Raw genomic sequence first — 25,517 nt, 5'->3', positions numbered from 1 at the left:
TGTTGTTCCTCTGATTACTTTTCCAATAACTGACAAAATTAAATTTAGCTTATAGCTTTAGAGGCATCTTGAAAGTTTCTCTCTCTCTCTCTCTCTCTCTCTCTCTCTCTCTCTCTCTCTCTCTCTCTCTCTCTCTCTCTCAGTGCACTAAGATTTTTCTGCTGAATAATAAATTGAGTTACTTCCCTTTGTAAGCCTTAATTAAGTGTTAGGATGATCAAGTTTAGTAGAATAATTACAATTCAACTCAGTCATCTCAATAATTGATATCCCAAAAATCATGGATATTTCAAATTGAGTTCAAAGTACTAACCACTGTTTATGCATTTTATTCTTTATATCTTGAATTCCTTTATATCTTAATTTTTCTGTGTTCTTCAAGTTTGAAATAACAAGGATTGACTGTATGTGCATAATTTAAACAATGTAGCTTTATTTGAGTTAGTTTCATCATGCTTCTGATATTTTCTCCCATGAATCAAAATGGAACATGCTATATTAAATTAAATTTAGAATTAAGCAGTGTGTGTAATAGCTAAACCATGAAATAGCCAAAGTTCTGGATACATGTATAATTGATAATTTGTTTTCTGATGAGTTGTAAAGCTCAAGGATAATAAAATTGAAATTGAATTGATAGACACAAATTATCATTCTCAATAAATTTAATAGGGTTGACTACAATTTTAATTATCTTTTCTGAGCATCCATGAAAGTAATTGAGAGTGAAAATGGATGGTACAATCATTTATTTTTTCACAGAGAGAGGGAGAGAGAAGCAGAGAGAAAGAGTTAGAAAAAGACCAGAGTGTTATTTGATTTAAGGAAAAAGGATGCTGCATTTTGTTAAAGATAAACTGATTCAGATCTGTTTTATGATGGAGGGTGCTAGAACTTTATGACAGTAATCAGATGGGTTTCATTGCATTGGCTTGTTAGTTAGGAGGGGAAAAAAATAAGGCGATGTGTCCATTCCACCTCTGGGAATGCTATTTAGTGAGTGAGAAACAAGGCTTGATTGATAAGTTTAGTTCCTGAGTGATTGGCTCATTTATTGATATGATGGACAATGAAAAGGAGGCTTGGACTCCAGGGGCCACTCATAGAGGTACTTCAAGCTTCAGGGATTAAAAACTGAGGCCATGTGAGGGATGCTTCCAGTTATTGGATGATGACCAAATATAAGTTTGGTTGTAGTGAGATGGACAATTAAGAGAAGAAACCCAATAATTTCTTTTCTTTTTGATAGTAAGAAGTAACAAATATGGTTTTTTTAAGAAAAAGATTTTTTATATTTTTGATTAACTTTTAAGCTTCCAGTGATTTTTCACACTTGATAACATTTTTCAACTTTTCATTCACAATGATTTTTGAACTGAACAAATTTCAAATTCCAATGATTTCTTTCATTCCATTCTCATTCCTTATCAATAAAATTAAAATCTTCGTAAATACGTCAATGAATTTACTCCTAACTTAAAACAATCGTTCATCAGATGATAAAAGAATTCAGTCAATTTCTTCTGAGATTTAGTATGCTTGTTGTTTTGTGTCACTTCAAGGATATTTTCTGTTTTAAATATTAATGTTTGTGATGGTTATCAAATGAAACCTAAGGGATTGTAGTTGGAGAAAGCTTCCTAAATTGGATTCGTTTTTAACTCATTGGATGTCCAATGATCTGTTGACATCAAAATCATGAAATAAAGAATGCAAGGTAAAGGCTGTAATTTTGATCCTCAGTGTTATGTCATATATCATACCAATAACTGAGAAGAGAGAACATTGTTTTGTGTTTCAGGAAGATGAATTCTTAACAACAGTATATTAATTTGCTTGAAATTCTGGTATCATCCATATTGATGAAGGATTGTGCTTGTTTAAGAGGCACAGGGAGTTTAACTGTAACAATGGTGTTAAACTCTGTGTTTTCGTAATGGGTGGAACGCAAATCCTGATTAATGACCAGAATAGGCCTGTCTGACATTTATTCCTCAATTTGCATCAGGCATGCCGTGTGTGAATCAATATGCATTATTATATCTTTATTATTGAGGAATCCTTACTCTGTTGTTTTAGGAAAATGTCTGAACTTTAAAGATTCCATTGCTTAAAGGTCTGGTCTCCCCTGGTGTTGGTGATATGTCGAGACAGCATGTAACAACATGTAGAAGTAATGTCTTGTAACCAATGTTGGAGAATTTGAATGAAATGTGATTGGAGTTTGTGTCGTCATTAAAATTTCTTTTAAAAGAAGATACCAGGTTTATTTGGGGAGGGTTAAGTGCATAGACTGTCAGTCTGTGACCCCTGAGGGTATTGGTATTATTCATCTATTGATGGATCAGTTGAAAATTGACATAACAAAATCATGTTTTATCAGGGTGACTGTGGTAGATTTCAAGTCCTCGGAGCTCGAGAACATTAGTCTAAAAATCATGATAAAATATAAGTTGGTATCTTTATTTTCCTTTTTTTTTTGTCAGTTAAAATTGTGATTTTAGTTCAATGGTAATAAAAAAGACAAGTGAAAGACAAAAGTCTATTAAGTTTATTACTTTGTAAGACAGTAATGTTTTTCAGAAAAGTACTGGCAATTACAGAATAAATTGCCCCTCTCTCTCTGTTTTTGCAGAGATATGTTTGGGGCAGTGCAATACTTATTTTTCATTATCAGCAATTACAGATAGCGGTTTATTGGGGCTTGGTGAGATATTGGATTATAATGCAGTAAATCTCCCTGCATCATGCGGGGTGCTTGTGTTTTAATCAGACCAATCAGAAAGAATCTCTCGTCCAACATCAGTCCTCCCTGCTCTCAGAACAATCATTCCTCGTCCGTCTAATAATCTGATGTAGTTTACGGATTTATATTAAGGATTTGCGGCAGGAGTTTGGGAGATCGGTTCAGATGTAATTGTTATTGATCGGCTGTTACAAGAGTTTTTTTGGTGCATTGATCTTTTGAACCACTTCCTGGCTGTCCTGACTGCACGGTGAGTTTTATTTGTTTGTTTCGTTTAATGCTTCAGTTAGAATTTTTATCCCTACCAGTTTTCTGAAGGTAGGGTTTATTCCCATGTTTGTGGTAATTTTGTGCAGAATGTTTTGTATACTGAGTGTAGGCTATTCAGAGCATCAGACTTCGTTACATTAAGACTCGTACTTTGATTAAATTAAATGATTAATATTGATAATCTTTCCTGTACTTTGAACTTTCCATGATGATAGTTGTCAAATTGAAATCATAGTTTGAAGATAAATTGATTGATTGATTGATTGAGGTATGTTACTGTAGCATGGTTATGTAGAGTGAATTGTGTTGCTGTAGTTGATTTGCTAATATTAAAAAAAAATTTTTGTCATGATTAGAGAAAAAATTATGTTACCATTTTTATTGGGTGAATTAAATTACAGAGTCAAATGGCATTCTCATCTGATAACTATGCAAATTCTTTTATCTCTCTGAATTTGAATTACAAATTCTCTAAAGCTGTAGGATACTAACTAAGATATGGAAAGTGTATAGGATTTAGATGTAAAATAGAATTACAAATACACATTTAATTACATGGAAATGACACATTTTAATTCTTCTAACAAACAGTATTGGTTAAGAAAATGGAGAAAAATGCAGTTCACAACAAATCGCAATTTTGTCTTTAAACTTAATTGGAAATGGTGTAAGCTTCAAAAAATTCATTAAAAGACTAAATCACTTGTTTGATTAGTAACCAGTTGTTTCTTGTAGAATGTTAAAACACTGGGTCAGTTTGTTTAGATACCGTAAATGTTGTGTATTAACAGAACTTTAAAACATTTGTTTTCAACTGATTGGTGCACTGATGATTGTTGATCAATCCCTTGCTTTGCCAACACCTTTTCAGTGAAATCATTTACATGGGATAGTTTTTACAGAAAATATTGTCCATTGCAAGAATCTATACTCAATGTTGTAATTTTTTGTGGAAGATTTTTGTTTACAATTTTTAAATGCATAACAAAAAATAATTTATATATGCAGTTATACATTTTGTCTGTTTTTGTGGCTATTTATAAACTGATCATTGGTAAAAGGCTTTCACAAATTTCAATTCCACACATAATCTGATGATATTTTAAGAGACCCTACCAAAAAGACCCTTTTATTATTCTCAGAATTTATATTTAATAGAAGTTCCTTTCAATGTGTCACAGTTGGATTTGAACTCACATTGATAAGATCAACTTTTTGTAGTTTGACCTTTTCCTTCCATTGCACTACAGCATTGTTTAAACATTTAAGACATTCTGGCAAAACACCCACCTTTTCCTATTAAAGATCTAAAATTTGATGTTTGATCAGCGAAACCTGTAAAACTGATGTAGGATGGAGGCCTCAAAAGTCTCTTTTTCCTCCCCAGATAATTAGGTGTTATGCAATAAATTAAAGTTAAAAGATATCTCCTTCCATCATCAATAAAATAATTCTATAAAAAGACGGAACTGTAGTAAACCCACACAGCTGAGGGAAGAGTTTGATTCTGATAGGAGCCACATGGCGGTGGTTTGAATTCTGAGGAAACTGCTCCCTTTTGTTTGTTCAAGATGATGACTTCAAACAGTAGAGCACAGGGGCTTCTTCTTTTATTTGTAATAACTAAAGAGATTCAGTGTCTACAGAAGTTATACAAAATTACCGTAATATTAAATCATTCGATAAGTTCCCTAATTCAAGACAGAAGTTCAGATATCTTTGTAGTTTATAAGTGAAATAATAATGCTGCAGAACAACTTAACCTGCGTTTGCTTTATTAGGAAAACATGTGCAATCCCATCATTTTACTGTTTTAATATGAAGAAATGTACAGAAAAAAACCCATTTTATTGCAAATCTTTCTGACAATTTATAAATGATTTACAAACATGCTTTTAAAAACCTATATAGCTCAACTTACAATATATTGTTCTAATGTGACACCTGTTGAAAATAAAAACACTGCATGAACAGTTTTCAAATTCATTTAATAAATATGTCTATAAGTAAGATGAAAATTGTACATTGAAGGCGGTGTAATTAGACAACTCTATAATAAAACACACCTCACACCAAGGGTCAATATTGCTCTTATATTTAGTAGAATTGCGGAATAAGACATATTAATCTTAAGCAGACACCTGTTCATCTTGATGGACAGTACAGTAGAACTTGCATAATGATAAAAAAATAAACTGATAGACTGTGTAATTCATAGTATGATACACTGCACAGTGAAACAAATGTGTTATCTGAAAGCATTTACAGCAACCACCTGTTAGTATGTATGTAGAGACAAGGGACACTTGGGTTTCTGTTTGGACAAACATGTGTATGTCTAAATAGAACAATGACACTTGTGTAATTCTACACATGTACAGTTAAACCTGTGCTATTGGATTTTCAATACAGTTTTCTTATGCTATGAACAATAAAAACATTTAAGTTGTCTGATAAGATGTAAAGCAGACATCTGTGTATTTTCATAAGACATTACAGTTACAGTAAAACCTGCATTGCATACAACTTGTATAACCTTACATTCTGTTAAGTGAATTTTTTAGGTTTTTACTCTTCTTACACGGCAGATAACTGTGCTATTTTAGGGACTGCATGTTACACTGAACAAGTAGTCAGATGCATTGGCACATGTGCATGTTGTCAGTGTATATAAATGTTCAGAATATTGTGTATAAAAAATTACTTTAACTGGACAGTGTCATGTGGTATGACCTACTCCTATGTAATTTGACTCATGGCAGTAATACCCATCTCGTGTTTAATCTCACACAATGTGCATTGGAGAATTTCTGGTGCCAGTCTCAATTGTGAAAGTTATCCCTTGCTAAATTTGCTGAAAGAACAGTACACTTGGGGAGGTGTCATTGAATTCAGGCATCTCTGTAGATAGGTTTACATACTTTTTATTGCAAATCGTTTTTACTTTCACATTTCAAACTTGCAGTGTTTATCAAATGATTTGTAGTATGTGAATTTTAAGTGCACATGTCAAAATGGGGAGTGGGTTGCCTTAATTAGACAGCTCCTCAGCCTCCTTGGGTGTTGCACAAAGTTAAAATATATATTTTTAAAGCGCTAAGCATAGCTCAGCGCTTTATTGTCGTTAGACTTCTATTTCCGGTGCAAGGAATAACTGCCCTCTATGAGCAGAAATATACATCATTTAAACTGGTAAGAGGTATAGGGAACCAGTTATCTAGGTGACGGAAATGGCCGAGTAGATACGATTGGTTTGCGGGGCTTACGTACATCAGCATGGGATGCTACGCAGTGATGAAAAAATATAGTGCGTATTCAGAAGCTAAAATTTAGAAAAATAAAATCGATTCTTTGCAAGAAAATGTCAAAAACTGTGATAAATTACTATTCAAAAGGTATAATTTGTGATTTTAACATATCTTTTTTCAGGCAAATATCCATACACAAGTCGTGTTCAGCTTTAATTCACATCATCTTCAGAAAGTAACATATATTTAAAGAAATCTGGCCTTCGATACTTTAAATTGATACTCATTAAACATAAACCAAAATTTCAATAAGGCTCATTTCCGCCTACGCTTGCACACAGTAAATTTTCTTAGAACCAAGCTAGGTTAGCGCTTTTCAGTACTTTCAGTACTTTGATTACATATATTGTTATTGATGGCTGTGAATATGTTCATTTCAACTTGCAAAATATTACCGATGTGGTACAGTTTATTGATTAAGATTGCAAAATAGCTTATTATTGCTCAACATGAGAAATTTTAAAGGACTGCACAACCTTCCAATATTGATTAATAAACCTGATGCTAAAATATCTTAAGAAATAGCTATTTCAGAAGAGAGTCCCACCCTATTTCTTTTGTGATACATATTACAACATTGTTTAAATGCAGCATATAGAAAAACATTTTTTGACATAAAACACATATATATTATGCAAATTGATGTTGATGTGTATAGTTTTATGCTTGTCTAAGAATAACTGGTATCATCAATTACCTTTGTTGAACCCCATCCATCCCCACTCCCCTTTTCTTAACTTCAGTATCACAATCTGAACATGCACATTAATGGTGGGCTTGTATAAACACTAAATGTGACCCCAAGGACCCCGAAGCTAGGGCCTGACCCACACTAGCTTCAGGGGTCAGGATGACAGAGAACAGCCGCTTTGTGTGCAGGAATGCAGCAGGCGTTCGTGAGATCTCACTGGTGCCGTTTAAAGAGTTAGTTCGTTTTGGCCTGGAGAGACTGTGCTTAACTCATCATAATAGCAGGTGCCCCTTGGTTATGCCTCGTCTTCTTTGTTGTATAAATTACGAGTGTTAAGAGATTCTGCAATTTTTTTTCTCTCTCTGTGTCTTTTTTTTTTACCTCTAATTTATGTCTGTGGAAGTTATTTTACCAAAGGGAATTTACAGGTAAGACGTAGATTTTTTCTTTGTTTCCTGTGGCTGTCGTTTATTTTTTTTTTCTGTGTTTAAAACAGCTTGGAAACAACACCCATAAACATATTTCTGTTGATGATCATGTGTTTAAAGTTTATCAGAGTTATATTTGGCAATGATATCAGTCGGCTAAATTTTAATCAGTGATTTAATTGGCTTTGTTATGCAATGTTAGATGTAATCTTGCAAAATCTGTAAGGCAAGAATTCAATGTTACGAGACTTTAAGTTTTATTACAGTCATTTTTGAAGAATTTAATCTGAGAGGGAAAAAAGGAATTTCCTTGCATACCATATACTTATATCAAGTACTGGATATAATTATTACATGTATGATTAATATTTTTTTAATGAATTATAAATGAATATTATGGAAACATTAGAAAATTTAGGAATTTTCAATGAAAAAGGTACTATCTAAATTATTTAAACTAATTGGTCTTGATTTGCAGATGTTTACATTGTTAAGTATAAAGAGTGTTGTAAGGATGTATTTAAGTTCTTTAAATTGCACTTTTTTGGGGGGGGGGGCTGTTCTTTTTTTTTATTTAAAATATTTTGAAAACCCAATTTTTATAGAAATGAACTGAGAATAAACTACATTTTAGAAGATAATATATTAAAGGAAAAAAAAAATAAAGCTCAAGCTATAGGATTTCAAAGGAAGGAAGGTGGGTGGGGGTGGGGGATGGTGGTGGTGGTGGTGGCATATTACTTAATGAGGCATTATATGAGCAAACATTAGTTTAAATCTACATGTATTAAAAGTGATGACCCCTATTATGGGCCTGGTTTAATGATGTGTAATTTTGAAATTATATAATAATCTAATGATGAAATTATAATTTTGAACATGCAACGTCATTTAACGAAGTCCTTTGAGGTTCTGTGTGCCGACTTATAGAGTTGATTTATAATTTCACAGAAAAATTATCTTTGTGTCAAGATAGGATGCTTCAAACTTTTCCTCCCAGGAGTTGAGAATTTTAAATTGATTATAACCAGTGTGTTAGGATGTTTAACTCAAGGGGTGTTGTGGCTTTTCTAAACCCCATGGAAACTTGTTAATGGCTTGCCGAGTTTTATCTCTGCCGGCTTTCTCCAGCAAATGAAGTTGGGTGCTAATCTTTCCGGTGACTGCTACGATTGATATTAATTGTGCATTATAGCCCTGAGGACAAGATAAGATTAGCGGGGTGCTGTAACGAGTCAGCCATTGCCCTGGTAATTAGATTCCTCCTTCTCCATTTGGAACACTAATGGATGCAAGGGACACTAGGAGATAATTCAAGAGAAAAGGGGTTTAGATCAGACTTGAGAAAGAAATGTTAGTGTAAAAATATGGGATACTCATTACTTTGTGATCATTAGAATTATTGTTGGCTCAATTTTTAGCTCACCTGAGCTGAAAGCTCAAGTGAGCTATTCTGATCACATTTTGTCCGTCGTCCGTCTGTCCGTCTGTCCGTCTGTCTGTCTGTCCGTCTGTAAACTTTTTACATTTTGAACTTCTTCTCTAAAACCGCTTATCCAATTTCAACCAAATTTGGCACAAAGCATCCTTATGTGAGGGCGAATATAAATTGCAAAAATAAAAGTCCGATCTGTATTCAAAGCGGAGAAAACCTTGAAACTGTAGAAAAAGGGGGGTGCATTTTTAAAAATCTTCTTCTCAAGAACTACTGATTCCAATTCAACGTAGTTTAGCATAAATTATCCTTATGGGAAGGAAAATATAAATTGCAAAAATTAAGTGCTAATTCTGTGTCAAATTTGAGTTATTACGAAAATAATAATAAAGGAAATGGGTGTTTCAATCAGTTTAATAGCTTCGGGCTCGGCATCCGGTAATCCGGCATCCGGTAAAATGGGTAGGCAAGACTTGGTCTGGGCAAAACAAAGATTGGCAGATATTAATCTGCCAATCTCATTAAAATATCAGGATATTTGATGGACTAGTATATTTGTATTCGCTGTAAATATTGCTGCAAAATAATGCGTATTTGGAATTGACGATTGTCGATCTGCCTTGGCTTTTATTTTGCCACGGCCCGGGTTTGCATACCCATTTTACCTAGACTCGTATTCCATACATCTAAAACGAGGTTCTTTGTTTAAAGCAGCCATGACATTATAAGAAAAAGGGTCGATCTGACTATGATGAATTTGCTTGTTGTGCAACAGTTCGCGTATGAAGGGAAATTTTTGAAACATGCAAAATATATCGTTGCCGATTTTGTGAAGTAAATTGAGGCTAAATATTTCAATGCGTTGACAGTTTTCACACATGACGTTGGTGTTAGCTTGTTCCGATTTTCGTTTCGTTTTCATTATTTCTGCTTGTAACCTGGGAACAATCGTCTGTATTATTTCGTGATTTTTACGTATCAAATCAAACAGAGACTTTGGTAAATCAAAACAGTTAACTGTTTACCTGCGCAAATTAAGCAAAATCTGATGTATTAAAAAATAATGAAATACAATTCATTCTACCGGTAATTCGATCGGCATTATCTTTTGCGTAATGGTAGATTAATGCAATAGGTTTTGTTGCGATGCTCGGCATTTTCTCGAGTTTATTCAATTTAAATAAAGTTTGACATTGCTGACGGAAATATGTAGGTATATACATGTATCTATATGATTCATTTCGAAAAAATAAATTGTGTTCTTTATTTGTTATAGTGAATGTTTCTTGTGTTTAATTGTTTTCAATTTCTAATAACTAACCATATTTGAGTGTTAAGCTTCAAATTATAAGCAAGATACAGAGATTTGCTCACAATTCTATGTTTGTACACAGATCTTAAAAACTAAAGATTAAAAAAGTAAAAAATTTGTCAATATTTATTGAGAAAATTTTCAAAGTCTGTTCGTTCAGAAACCAACTTTAACATCTTATTGTATTGTAAACTTAACATTTTTTCGTCATTATTACTCCTACTGTACATGTGATCCTTCACTGTGTTTGTGTACATTTGTATAAACTGATTTTGAACCTCAAATACCAGTGAACTGGTATTGAGTGAATAAAAGAATATAAAATCTTAGGCCATTCTTTTTTTCCATTTTAAATGCTGAATAGGAAATACCAAGTTAAAAATCATAAGCTGAATGTAATAAACTCATGTGAACAAAATATGAATCAAACCTAGGCGAACTGTGAGCTCTGTATCTTGCTTATAATTCTACAATTGACGCTGAAATTTTGGTTGAACATTAGAAAATCTCTATGAATTAGAGTATGTTAAATACTTGTACAAACAAAATAAAATAATGATACTGTGAAATCATTAGATTTCGTGGTGGCTCATTTTTCGTGGAATTCTTGGGGTACCTCTCATCCACGAAATAACATCCTTCACGAATTGATGAATTAGGGTAATAAAGTCATATTCCCTTTTGTAGATATATATGAAAACACGAAATTACGTCCCCACGAATCTGTAAAATTTAAGTCATCCACGAAAATTGGCCCCCACGAAATTTAATGATTCCACAGTATTCTGTATATATCTACTCTCCCTCTCTTTATACAATAAATAATGTGAAATCTACATCAATTTTGAAAGTTTTTCAGACACGAGTAAATAAAAACGACATCTTTAAAACAGTTTCCATATTTCTGACACATTTCTGTTGCGGGGATAAAGTAATTATCGCTATTCCTAAGAATATCACAGCGGAAAATTATCCTGGTTTGTACGCGAAGTAAATAACAGTCATTTAATTGTAATGGAGAAGACAAATAAAATTTTTGAATGTTTTTAATTTGAGAAATTGAGCACATTGAGGTACAATTTTCTTCTTCACATCTATACATGTAGGGTTTTTAAAATAAAAAACAATAGCTATTATTTTTTTTTTAAAACAATTACTAGTAAGTACTGAGTAGTTGATGAAAAAAATGTAACTATATGCACTCATATATTTTGATCGCTTTACAAAGTGGGGGGGGGGGGGGGGCAGAACGAAAATATAGGGATTTGGAAGTTAACAACTTAACAGTATACCTCTACCAAATGTTTAGTTTTATATCTTGCGTAGAATTTTCTTATTCTGGTAAAAAATAGTATTTCATGAAGGTACAATGTCAAAGATTACATGTATACAAAAAAAGTGTAAAATTCGAATACTTTACAATATTTATTTTTTGTTTTTCTACCGAGGGACCATATGGCACAATATCTTTTGAACGCCCATTGTTGCTCAGGTGAGCGATGTGGCCCCATGGGCCTCTTGTTGTGGTATTCTTGGGTAGCCCTTCCCCACCAATTTACATCCTCACTGAAAAAAATTTAGAAAGAGTTATCTTTGTTACCGAAACTGAAAACTGTCGCATCCACAAAATTACATCCCCAGGAATAAGCAAAGTACTCATAATTTAATCCACGACAATTGGCCCCCACAAATTTAAATGATTCCACAGTATTATCAGCAGTGAAATTCAAAAGGTTGGAGGGGGAGGGAGTCTCAAGAGTTAGATGGGTTGGAGGAATGTCAGCACTTATGGATGGAGACTGTTTGCATTAGGTTATAGGAACTGGGAAAATGATAAGCATATACATAAGATTCAAACTAGGATGAATACATTCAATGAAAGAAAGGTATAAACTACTGTAGATTTCTTATTTTATGCAAATACTTAATTCTGCATTTCAACGGTTGTCCAACAAGTCACGGGAACATAAAATTGCGAATGCCGAAATTTTATCATAGTTTCATGTTGTTCACAGATGGCCGAAAATAAAAAGCAATATTTTAAGATTCCCAAGATGGGCTTCTCGCCATTTTACGCAGATATTAATTCCTCGCATTTAATTAGGAATTTACGGTATTATAGAAATGGATTTATAAGAATGTTGAGTGGAAAGATCCTATTAATGGTTTCATTATTAATTGGTAGGCATCAATTTTTGTAGTGAAATTCACAATTTCAAGGATACAAATTTGATATTGACGGTCAGAACAATGATCCTATCAAAGCAGTATAATGTTAGAAATTGCACTTTATCAAGCATTAAATATGGTGAATGATGACAACTCAAAAATGAAATGAATATTTCTTACATACAACTAAAGGCCGTTTACAGCAATTTATAATGTAGAACTGAAAGTTGCTGATGAATTTTGTTCAGAAAATCTTTTTTATTTGTCCTATAATATAACTTATCTTAACCATTTGCCTAAGAAATAAGAATGTTTGGTATGAAGGTGCAGTTGATGTAACTTGGACAAATTTAGAAATGCTGAATTGTTCAAAGACTGCCACTATGATGTAATGTCCCTCTGAAGCTGAAAGGATGGTTCCTATCAACCAATTGTTTATAAACTTTCTGCCGATGTCTTTTGTCTGTTTATACTTCTTCTATATGTAAGATGTTCTATTTCTGGGAGTTTGGGGGGTTTTTTCTGGTGGGGAATCCAGCTTGGCTGTTTAGACAAGTGCGAATTAGTATACAGAAAATCTAAGAGATAATCGCTTTTCCAAGAACAAGAATGCATAGTAATTGGAGGGGAAAATTGATGAGGTTTAAATGAGGAATTTAAGAAACCTTGAATGAAAAGATTGGTTATAGCTTTCCATTGGTAAATTGACTAAAATTGCTGTTAAATGTTTAACAGCCAGAAATTAAGTAAGGGCCAGTGGTTACATGAATTCAAATGCCAACAATTAAAGATATGAAAATTTCTTAAATGATGGAGATTCAAGTGACATTTTAAATGTTGGTGAAACAGTACATGCAGTAAGTTTTTGATATTTTGAAAATTTACATATTAGCTTTCACTGACTTTTCATAATGACATTTTATGAAGCCCCCATTTTAGATTTCTTCATTGTCAATGAGGGATAGTGGTGTGAAAATCAAATGGGCAAATATAAGAATAAGTTTATTGGAAGTGAATTTTTTTCATTCTTTTGATTAAACAATTGATTATCCAGTAGCTTTATAAGTAAAACACGGATATAGGGACCATGCTTATAATGAATTTATGCTTATATAGTGAAGTGGTTTTAATTCGTAGTGACTTTATTACATGTTGTAAACTTGACAGATATAACGAATAACGCTTACAACAAAGCAAAATGGCCCATCCCTGGGACTTCGTTATAAGCGTGTTTTACTGTAGTTACCATTCTGTTCCTTGTGTTGTTTCAGTGGTTCCAGCTCCAGACATTAGGAGTCTACCAAGTATGGGTTACTGCAGAAAACACGTTTGGGAAACTCTCAAAGTCCATTTATGTGGTAAGACTTTTATTTTTCAATAATAAGTGATTGATTACTGTAGAAGCAGATATATTCGTTGAGGAATTGATTTTGTTATTTTCTTTGGCAGAAATAATCAACAAAATTAAATCTGTGACGAATTTTTAACCTAATTATTTATAAATACAGAGTTGATACATGGTTCATTTTAGGGATTACGAAATGAAGAAATTAAATCCCAACAAAATTTTATTTGGTTGAAAAACAACAATTTCTAACCCAAAGAAATACATGTGCATCTACAGTATCTAAGTACATTGTATAGAAACTACAATGCTTGTAGATTAGACTATGTATAGACCACGGAAGTAGCTCAGTGGTATAGTACCAGTGCTATAGGTCTCAAGTTTAATTCATTGTTCAGTCAATAACATCTCTAGAAATGATTTTTAGTGCCAAATTAAGTCATGCTGTTCAATCTGACTCATGTTGAACTATATCATGTTATGAGTTGAAGTAAGTTATGATAATCAAACACAACCTTAAGTCTAGACTGTATATCATACAATGCATCTTCTAAAGTATGAAATTGACATCTCATGTACTGGGTATTTGAAATTATGCTCCAAATTTCCATGCTCTGCAAACTCTTAGAGAAACTGCGGCTCAAGAATTCCCATATTTATAGAGGGAAATTAAACCCTGCAATTTGGAAAAGTTTGGCTGATGTAATAATTAATGACTCACACAGTGTAATCATTGTTCGCAGTGTCTGCCTGGTATTTAGCTTCACCCAGTGGTTACAGGTACCTGTCTGGTATTTAGCCCCGCCCTGAGTGAATTGGATACCCCTACAGAGCGTTGTGTACCTGCTTATAATTGCAGATGGTGGGGATCTTTGTGATGTAATACAGCTAGCTGAAGGATTCTGTTACACAAGGAAATTACAGATGCCCCTGTCTCTGAAACATGTCTAGCGCTTTCATTAAAACCGTTTTTATCTTCTTATGTTCTATATTTGTTGTTTAATAGCATCCATGCCACAATTCTGATTAATGACCATTAGTTACTTACTTATCACTGGTGCATTGATTACTGTAAACATATTATATTTAGCGTATACGATATTTGGTGGAATACGATTTTACAACAAGTTAATGTTTGATTGAGCGCTTGTCCAAATGTACTAATTTATCTACTTATATATCTTACATTAAGTGATATACTTGATTTAGCAGACGCCGTTTTTTGCCCAAAAACGCTAGATAGAATACACAGCCAAATTTTATACGTTTAGTAAATAATGTGAACATTTTAGGGGAAGTTTCTGTGGTTTAACAAGTTTGTTTATTTATTTGATTGCTTGATTGATTATTGAAATTATATTTATCACTTAATATATGAAAAGGAGTTGTAAAAAAAAAAGATGAGAGTCACAAAGACATGAACAGTCAATAGATTTGCTAAATTAGGAGTATTTCATCTATATAAAAAAAATATGATGTAAATACAGTTGGCTTTGACGTGATCATATTTTCCTTGTGAGCAATACCATGAAAAGCAATAACCTCTGCAGTTTACTTATAATGCTACTGTACAATATACCATGTTTGGTTTTTTCTGCTATAGGTGGTGATGGAAAGAAGACTATCCAATCTCAGATTTTCCAGAGGAAGCCTGGAATCAGGAGTGGTACCTTCTGGGACAGCGGTAGAGTTCTTGATCCAGGTTGAAATTCATTCCAGGTTCAACTCCACGCTGACCATTGATGTGCTGGACGGTCACACTCATGTGGCCTCCCTGGAAGACACCAGTGAGAAGACGCTGGCCCTAAACTGTAGCTCACAGGGAGAAATGTACATAACCTCTAGTTACGGGATGGGCTGTGTTCTGCATGTCAAGTTTCAACATGCTTTTGTAGAGGAGAGGAATTATCGACCAAGAGCCAGGGTTAAGAGTGGGGACCTGTCTGTGGAAGGAGAACTAGACTCAGAGTTAATTGTCATGCACCGCCTCAGTCTGACTCGGATTGTCTCCCCTGGCGCATGCTCGGTCAACCAAGCCTGCGAGTTTGACCTTCAACTTGAGCCGTCTTCTCGTTCTGCTGAGATCATGTGGACGATCCTGCAAAATAACAATTCTGTTGATACCATTCAAGGGTCCAAGAAATTAAGTTATGTTTTTCAGGAGGCTGGATGTTTCCATGTGGAAGCAGTAGCGGAGAACAGTTTGAGTCGTGTGGAGGAGTCCACCAATCTTCATGTGATGATTCCCGTATCCGACTTGGTCATCCATTGTGACGGTGGACATGTCTTTTCAGGGACAGACAAAGTTGTGTGTCAAGCTGATGTGATGGAAGGTAGCAATATACAGTTTGCTTGGAATGTGAAGCCAGCAGCTCAAACAATCAGAACTGTCAACACGGTTCCATCATCTTCAATACAGCCAATCAAAGTCCTCAATGCAAATCTGTCGTCCGAGGCAAGCTTTGTTTTCCAGGACTCTGGGCTGTACAACATCAGTGTTAGTGTGTTTAATGGTATCAGCAAGCTCACCAAGTCTGTCCCTGAGGCCATTCAAATACAGGAGGAAATCCAGTGTGTGGTCATGAAGAGAGGGCGTGCCAGGTACCCTAGAGGGGTAGTGGTGCTACGAGACAGGGTCCTCTTCCTAGTCAAAACCTGTGGGGGAAGCCAGGTGCAATTAGAATTTGACATTGGAGAGGGCAGAAAGAGATTCCCATACATCTACATAGAGGAAGAGGATTTGTATGAGGTGTATTTTACCTTTACTATTGAGGGGAGCTTTGCAGTTGTAGTTTATGCTTTCAATCATGTCTCCGAAGTCCATTACCAGACAAGAGTTCTGGTCCAGCGACCTGTGGTTGGAGTGACCTTGACATTGAACCAGAAACGACCCCATGTTGGTTCACCTTTGGTCATCAAAGTCTTGGAAGAAGGTATCATTTTATTGAATTTCTAATGCTGCTAAATCTGATCCTCTGTTTGCCTTATGCTTTTTTTGGTGGTCGATCAAAACACATTTTGAAGAAATTTTAACCTCTTAAAGGCTAAATTCTTTTTATGGACATAATGGAAATTTATCAGCAAAAGATTTTTTTTTTGGTTACAAAGATAAGTAATAGAATCTATTTTTAAATAAGTACTGAATATTGTACGTGGAAAAATAAAATAGCTGACACGTAAAAAATATGATGCTTAGCAACAAAACCTTGGTAACATGGAGGTGAAAAACAGCGACCACATTGTTATTTACTAATGCATCATGTCGTAAAAGATAAAAATGGAATATTAGATACGCAGTAGAAAATTCATCATCTGTGTTAGATTGTCGCTTATCATTACTGTATTGTGGAGAGTCCCTGGATTTGATTGGCAGTTCTGAAAATTGCTGGTTGAAATGGGAAGTGGAGCGAACTCAAGCATTTTGTTCAGCTAATAACAGCAAGATTTTCTTTTTAAACAAAAATCACTAAACAACCCTACATTTTGTGCACTTGATGATTTTTTATTTTTTTGCTGTTGGTTTTGGTGCTAAGAAAAATGTGATGCTTAATATTTGTCAGTTTACTGATAAGATCCTTTCTCCTCCCCCCTTCTGTATCGAAGAAATATGAATTTTGACAAAGAAATAAGTTATAAATAGAATTTGAAATGTGTGTGTGTTTGGATCATTAAAAGTTTGACACAAAGATCTATAGTGATAGATATCTGCTGCAATATCTATTGTTGTAGACCATTAATTGTTTCTCAACTGCTCTCAACTGACCATACACAAATAAAAAGAGATAGATATAATACTCGTTTTGCATAAGTGATTAATCTATTCTGTTGAGTATATCCTACAATCTCAGAGGTAGATACACAAGAAGTGTATGCCATTTTGTCCAATGTGATCTTATGAATTCTCTGACATGTATTGGACACAAAATTAAGTTACTTAGTGGTTTAGTGTCATATTAAAGCCAATGTTAAGATGACATTCAAGTAAAGTAAATATAAGTGAACAAATAAACTTCAGCCTGTACATATATAGAAGGAATTGTCGTTTACAGGGCGTCTCTGTAGACGGAATGACCTGGTGTATGTGTTCAGATTCTCTGATGGCAAGGAAATAACAACGGCAAGTCCAGCAGTGACCAGAGAATTCAGCCAATCAGGAAGCTGGCATGTCAATGTCACAGCAACCAATCTAGGTAAGCCAATCAGAATGTTGTTTCTCATTGTCATGACATTTTTTAGACCAATAAGATTCTCAAGTTTTTATAGTGGCATTAACCATTCATTAGTCACTTCCTGCAAACAGTACATTTGGTAAATGATAAAATGTAGAAATTATCTCTCTGAAGGAATTCCAAGAAAAAAGAAATAATATTCAAAGAGTGTCAGGAAATAGAAACATTGAAATGTCAATATGTACTGTAGTGTAATAATGATCCAAGGAGGGAGATTTTCAGTGGGGTATAGGGTTACATGGCAATATATTGCTAGTGTTTGTTGATTAAGAAAGGTTGATGGCTTCGAGCTCTTGCCTTATACAGTAATAAAACCAGACAGAGAACAAGTCAGAAGTCAGTAGGTTCCTTCAAACCAATATCATATTCTTCTGTATTGGTGATCGACAGAGAGAGTAAAAAGAAAAAAGTACAGACAGTGATCTAGACATTAATGCTTATTGAAACTGATATCAGCAGTTCCCTTTATACAACTGAAGTAGTACAACAGGCAAACACTGACAGCATGATTAAATTAAAAAAAAAATTAGATTGATATAGAATTTCTATTAAATAATTTGAATTTGTATTAAATAAAGTCTTTAAAGGGTGAGAGGTGAAAGAACAGATTTGATGAATTTTAGAATGAAAAAAAAATATAATTGCTTAATTCTTAATTTAAGAGTTATCAGTATAAAGAATTTGTAAATATTTTGTTGGACATGGGTTTGATTTGAAACTACATGATAGTTAATTTATATATTTCAGTTGACAAGGTGAATATGTACTCGCAATTCTCAGTAAAAGATGATGGAATACTTGATGTTGCTCCAGTCAACTCCCTCTTCAATGCCGTCAACCGACCAATCGAATTCCAGATTCAGGTCAGTAACTGGTCAAAAGTGTCAAATTCCATCACTTCCAAGACTTAGAACTCTATATATATAAGTTTGATTAGACATATCCAATGAATTTCATAAAACATGAACATAACAAAATACAACTAACTAATGATCCATTGAAATACTGTGTGACTTTTGGTCAAGTACCAGTAAGAATCCAGCTTTTATAAATGAGGTACTAATTTTCCTTTTGGCAGGGTATTGAGGCTGAGGCATACAACATTGAGGTGCGGTTTGGGGATGACAAACCTCCTTCTGTTCTATCCAGCACTCAGTGAGTCTCTGATCTTGTGTTCAACAAATTTATGTTGCAGTTAACTAATTAAAAGTTAGTTAGTTAGTTGTGACTAACTTACAAAAATCCATCATTATACACAAGGTTAAGGATAAAGGCTAATAAGCAATGAAAAATCATTTATGATAATTTGGTTTTCAAGATGCAAAATTTTCTTGCACATGAATAAAAGTTGGTTTCTAATATATTTATTTATAAATATGCTGTTGGAAACAAAATAAACTTAAAAATCAATTGTGATGCTTTTTCCTGAAGTCACCTTGGATAATAAACGTCTAGATTTGTAAATACATAATGGTCTAAGGATTTTTGAATATTTTTGTCCTAGATGGGACCATGTTTACACACAGCCTGGGATGTATGAGGTCTCTGTTGTCCTTCACACGGTTAACCTTGGGGATCTAGAGGTCACCGGCCTTGTCATCATTCAGGAAGAGCTTCAGGATGTGGTTATCGATGCACCAAGTTTCATCAGCATCGACAGGTAAATATATATTATAAAAGGTTATTAAAATGAACAGAAATATTTTGTCTATTGATTTTGCCGACATTCTTTTACTAAAATCAAAGTATTGAGAGTGCAAAAAATCACACTGTAGATGGTTGGTTTGCAAACAGCTAGGTGGAAAGTATCAGGACATGGCTTTATTTTTTTTACATGATTAGAAAGAAATTTAACATGGATGGGGTTATTTTGGAAGTCTCATGATTGAAGAACATTTGGGAAAAGTTTTGGTCAGTTTATCTCATTTTATGCCTGCAACTCTAGAAGAAGTCAAAATTGGTCGAATTCATGACTTTATTTTATCATGCAGGGGTCTATATTGTTTCAATAATTTGAATAAAATTTCTCTACCAAAATATGATAGAGCTATTGTAATAGTTAAAAAAAAAAGACAGTGAATCAACTATTACTCAGTAATTCTATGCCAGCATGGCCCTAGTTTTCTGACATTGTATATTGATTGATGCTGCACAACTGCATTTTGATGGAAGCACAAATGCAGTTTGATGGATGCCGTAATCATTGTTTAGTTAATCTCTTGATTCATCTATAAAATCATGAATCACCTCACCATCCTTTAATTGAAAAATTCCTGCATTGTTGAAAACTTTTATAAACCTGAATGAAAAAATTAAAAAAATGGAACCAGGAGACTTCCTTTCGGAGCACTCCGCAGACGAAGACTCAAGCACTGATTGCTTCAGTGTATTAGACAATTACCTCAATTTAATCATCAACTAGCTTTTGGAGAGGTTTCCTCCTGATGCGAAGGCAGACATTCCAAACACAAGACAGGTTGATCATCCCAATTATAAGAACAGGAAGTGGGTGTCGGCAGTCAGCAGCTATAAACAACGAGCGCCAAAAAAACTTCCCCTGTGAAGCTTGATCAGTTTGCACTCAAGTTTCCCCCCTTTCAGCTGAGGGCTCACATTTGTCTAAGAATTAGGGGTGAATTTGGAGGGTGAGAAGGGAGGGGGTTGTTATTGAAACATGTTTGTGCCACAGAGAACCTGATAGCACAGCATTTTCAGCTTCTCTTGTGTTCTGGTTTGAAATAATAAAAAAAAAATGTGAATGAGATTATGTAATCTTCAAAGAGCGTAATGAATGTTTAGACTCTGCAGTTAAAACCCTCATCAATCATACAGAGTTACAAAATGCTCAGAAAGAGAGAGACATGGAATTACTGAACCCCAGAGGCAGATGTTGCCAACAGTCCTAAAAGATATTTTTGATCTTACTAAAAAGTCAGAGAGATTTAGATTATTTTGTTTGTTGTATAAAGTAAAGCAATGACAATTGACATATTTTGGCCAGAAGCTTAATTTGACTGCACTTTGGAAATTGTATTTTAAAGTAAATGCAATTCTTCTGTTATTTTAAATGTAAACAGATTCTCAGTCAACAAAAAAAGTTTAAGTTTGCTAATCTTTGAGCAGTTGATTTCAAGGTCATGTCAACATTTGCAAGGTCATTGTCAACATATATTTGACAAAGTTTGCTATTGAAACATATTTTGTGATGTAAAAGCGAAGTTAAGTTATTTCAATACATGCCCTTCAATTCAGAAGTTGTTTTAAACTCATGAAAATACACATTTTGAATCTTTATCAAGTGTGTGTGAAAAGTAGTATTTTATTAACATTGATTCTGTTTTCAAAAGGGAATAATTACTTCAACCACATGAACAATATTATATACTTCTATAAGGATCATGAAGATGTTGTCAAAAATGATAAAAATTGGCACTTTATCTCATAGTTTTTACAAACAGGAAAATGTGCCTGCAGCCGTCTCCAACAACAAAATTAATACATCCTAATATGTGATATTAAAGGATAAACCTATAATGTGAATATCATAATGGAAGATGGATGCAGACAAAGTTTTCTATTAAAATTACTGAAAAATTGGTGTCTTCTGTTAAGTTTGAAAAAAAATAAGGGAAAATGAACTTTATATGATGTCACAATATCTACAATTATGGTAGTTATTTATGTGGTAATTATTTATAGACTGTCGAATTTTGGTTAATCTTGTGTAGAGAAATGCTACATTCTCATTTGCAATATGATGTTTTTTAAAAATCACTCCTAAATGGGGCAGAATATGAATAAAACTTCTTTGAAGAATGTGGTTAAAAAAAAATAAAAAAATAAGAAACCACAGTAGAACTGACTGATCATAGAGACATAGATGTGGCACTCACAGACTGATCGATGAACAGAAACAGCCTTTCTACAAAAAGATATGTAAAAGTGAAATTGATGCACCAGAATTTGATTTTGACCCTTTCACTGTCACACAAATTAAATTTCAGATTTTGATGCGAACATTAAAAGTTCAGTGTTAAAATCTCAAATTAAACAAAAATTGTTAAATAGTACCATTATTTAGGGCACTGAAATGAAAAAAGAAAAGCATTAATGGCTGGTAATCATAATTCAGAGGTGGGTGTATAATAACCTTGCCCTAAAGCTTCAAAAATCAAAAAGGAGATGGAGGCAAAAAACACTGACGAAACACTTGCCAGGAAGAGAGGGAGGGGCGATGTAACAGGAAAACACAATATAAGAACCCAACAGAAGTGTGTTTACAATGAATGGTCCCCTTGAGCTAACACGGGGTCTGAGAGGAAGGGGGTCTGGTGTTTTCTGGTTTTTCCTGCTCCCAAAAAACTAGCTTCTTAATTATCCAATCACGATAAGAAACTTTCTCTCGCGTGCCAGCTTCCATTTATAAACTGTTGCAAGTTGCCTTTTTTTTTTTTTACTTTTTTTTTTGCACTTTTCTCTAAACATCTGGAAATATCAGGAATGTGAAAGAATAAACAAAATATCAAGTGTGGAAATCATCTAAAGAAACTGTTTTCTTTTTTTTTGCTCATAGAAATTTTATTTTTTTTCTCCTGTTTGAGTTTTTGTTGTCTGTTTTATTAGATAATGGTATTTTATATGTGTGTCTTTATCATATGATTTTTTTGTCAATTCCAATATTCCATCATCAACTTTAGTGATTCCCTTATGATTTCACATGATTCTCTTGTGATTTCCCATGATTCCCTTCTGATTTCCTTGTGATTTCCCATGATTCACTTGTGGTTTCCCATGACTCCCTTGTGATTCCCCATGGTTCCCTTCTGATTTTCCTTTGATTGACATTTCCTTGTGATTTCCCATGATTCCCTTGTAAATTATGACAGTAAATTGACATATGAACCATTTACATATTTATTGAGGTAATTGTACTTGACATTAAAGATGCTTGCAAGTACAGGTACTCTTTTATAACACAAATATATTTGGAATATTTCTCCATTTAAAGATAAAAAATTGTGCCCTTAGTTGTTAAAATAGTGGCTTATAACTATCTTTTACATACTTTCTCTTATCTTGTGGGATAAAAGGTCCTAACTGGTTATTATTCAATTTGTTGAACTGAATCAACCAATTATATTCATGTAAAAGTTAGGTAAATGTCACATACCGTATTTTTCGGGGCATAGGCCGGTATTTTTTTCTCTCCGATGAGTGAGCCCCGGCCTATCCCCCGGGATCTGCTAATCTTAGACTCAAAGTTGAAAAAAAATTAACAGTAAAATATAAAATCCACTGCTTTTATCCGTTGTACTGTTGTAGCAGTTTATTATGAGGGTTGGTTTTTTTTCATCCGTTTGAACTATTGTTCGATAGTTGTCCCGTTGATAATTTCTGTAATGACATCGTGAGTAATAAAATGTACAGTACTGTACGAGGTATTTCTTTAAAATCCCAATCAAAAGATTTTTTTTCCCACGTTTGTGTATGAACCCTGGAAACTATTATTGCGTAGTAAAAAAGAAAACGAAACCGGGTAGAATGTAATATGACGGAATTTTTGTGAATTCTTCATGTCTGCGTTCGTGGGAATCACTGGTCTTGGGTGTAGAATAAATCAAATGCTATGTGTTTTTACAATTATTTTTCTGTTGGATGAAATAACGATATTCTGATGTCGTGTGTATATCCAAAGGTGTGAAACCCGTGACTAAAACACAGCCTGGGGGCATGTAGCCTAGTGTCCACCGTTACACTTCATTGCATTAACTGTGTTTTTAACATTACAACTTCTCTGCATAACGGCAAGTCACTTTTTAATTAATTAATGGAAAGAACACAAATTAAATATTTTATGTTTGGTATTTCGTTTTCTCATTCATAGCGATTATGGGGGATAACTCTATTTGAATATGAAACCACGTGTTGAGCTAATGGACGCCATACTCCGTATTTACAAGTAGCTTTCAAAGTATAACTTGATTAAATGAGATTTAGCAATAAGATATTAATAAAATATAAAAAGTTTGGTAAAATATTATACTTAGTTCTGTCAGACAAAACCACGGAGGTTGGTGTTGCAATTCAATTTACACTATGTAAAATTACGATACATAACGATACACCGACGAATACGGAATAGACCAAACAGCCACAAAACACAGATTAATTTTTAAAAATTGCTTAAAATATATATGTTAAGCAAATTTAATAACTTTAATTACTCCTTTGACTTTCTACATCGATATTCTGAAAGTATATACTTCATTCGATGACTTCCTTAATCAGCGGTCATACTTTCACTATAGTAATCATCGATTGAAAATCAGCTTATCCCCCAATTCGGCTAGTCTAAGGATTTTTCTTGAATTTTGTCTAAAAATTAGCAATTCGGCCTATGCCCCACATCGACATATGCCCCGAAAAATACGGTATTTGATTTTTATTGTTACAATAGATTCACTGGTATTTCTATTCTATTCTAGAGAGGATGAATAAGTACATCTATTTATTTTCAGGATTACTAGAGAGCACCGCTTTGAAGCAATGATTACAGACAGTGGAACTAGGTTAACGGAAGGTGGATTAAAGATTAAGGGTGATCGTTACAAGGGCATTAACAGTAAATCCCAGAGTACAAATGGTGGATCCCAGATTTTGTATACTTGGTCATTGAATGGACGACAGTCGAAAATCCGCACTGTTAACTGGGTACATATTTAAAAATAACTTTCTCTCAATATTGTGAAATAATTCTTGAACATACAAACTTTTTCATTTGAAGATATCATTAAAAACTTGAATATTCTTATTCAATGTCTTATTTTAGATTATTGAAGAATTTGATCAGCCTGGTAAAAGCGTATTGGTTGTTGAAGCAAGCAATGACCTTGGAGATAAGTTGTTTGCTCTCCAAGAGGTCAGAGTTCAGTACCCTGTTATGAAGGTGACCTTGTCACCCTTCCCGACCATTGAGACAGAGGTGTGCGACATCTTGGTCAGCGTGACAGGAAGTCGGGAAGTTTCCGTTGATGTGGATTTTGGTGATGATGTGACAGAGACTTTTTCTTCTAGCAGTCTACAAAGAAATATGAAGGCATCCTCTAGCCTGTATTTACCTAAATATAGTTTAATAGTCCAACACAGGTATGACCTTAAAGGTCACTATGAGGTCAAGGTCAATGTTTCTAACCACATTTCCTGGGCAGCTGACAGTGTCGTGGTTGAGGTTGGGGAGGGAATAGGGAACGTAACCCTGGAGGTTCTGTCTCGTTTCTCAGAGCAGAACTCGACCTATGTTGTGTCCATCAGTGACCCCTTGGTTGTCAGGGCAACTGTAACCAAGGGAGACAACCTGACCTTCACCTGGGATTTTTCTGAGTATCCAGCCGGAGGACTGAGAGATCAATACGGGTAACAGAAAAATTTCAGCTTTAAGTCAAAGAATTAATTAATTCTGGGTGAAAATACTTAATAGAATATTGCAGTTTTTGATTTAATTAGTGTGTATTATATTTGTTGAGAACAATCCAATCCATTTCCAAAATGAGTATTATTAGACAGAACACTCATAAATAGGGTAGT

The 25,517-nt window shown here is 34.0% G+C and overlaps 1 protein-coding gene across 4 annotated transcripts in view; it reads left to right on the top strand.

Annotated features, from left to right (window-relative positions):
* Nucleotides 1–25,517, top strand: part of LOC128162953 (polycystic kidney disease protein 1-like 1) — a 104,227-nt gene that overhangs the window by 15,199 nt on the left and 63,511 nt on the right. For 2 of the 4 annotated variants that reach the window (XM_052826394.1, XM_052826395.1), the window contains 8 exons: nucleotides 13,631–13,717; nucleotides 15,308–16,637; nucleotides 17,754–17,894; nucleotides 18,681–18,796; nucleotides 19,012–19,088; nucleotides 19,438–19,593; nucleotides 24,452–24,644; nucleotides 24,763–25,346. In XM_052826394.1, the coding sequence (XP_052682354.1) occupies nucleotides 13,631–13,717; nucleotides 15,308–16,637; nucleotides 17,754–17,894; nucleotides 18,681–18,796; nucleotides 19,012–19,088; nucleotides 19,438–19,593; nucleotides 24,452–24,644; nucleotides 24,763–25,346 (2,684 nt within the window). Of the gene's footprint in view, nucleotides 1–2,556; nucleotides 2,997–6,696; nucleotides 7,444–13,630; nucleotides 13,718–15,307; nucleotides 16,638–17,753; nucleotides 17,895–18,680; nucleotides 18,797–19,011; nucleotides 19,089–19,437; nucleotides 19,594–24,451; nucleotides 24,645–24,762; nucleotides 25,347–25,517 lie in introns of those variants that run through there. The other 2 variants (XM_052826396.1, XM_052826397.1) reach the window with 2 other exon arrangements.

This window comes from Crassostrea angulata, chromosome 9 (assembly GCF_025612915.1).
Source record: "Crassostrea angulata isolate pt1a10 chromosome 9, ASM2561291v2, whole genome shotgun sequence".
In the NCBI taxonomy this organism is placed as follows: Eukaryota; Metazoa; Mollusca; class Bivalvia; order Ostreida; family Ostreidae; genus Magallana; species Magallana angulata.
This window is presented reverse-complemented; position numbering and strand designations above follow the sequence as displayed.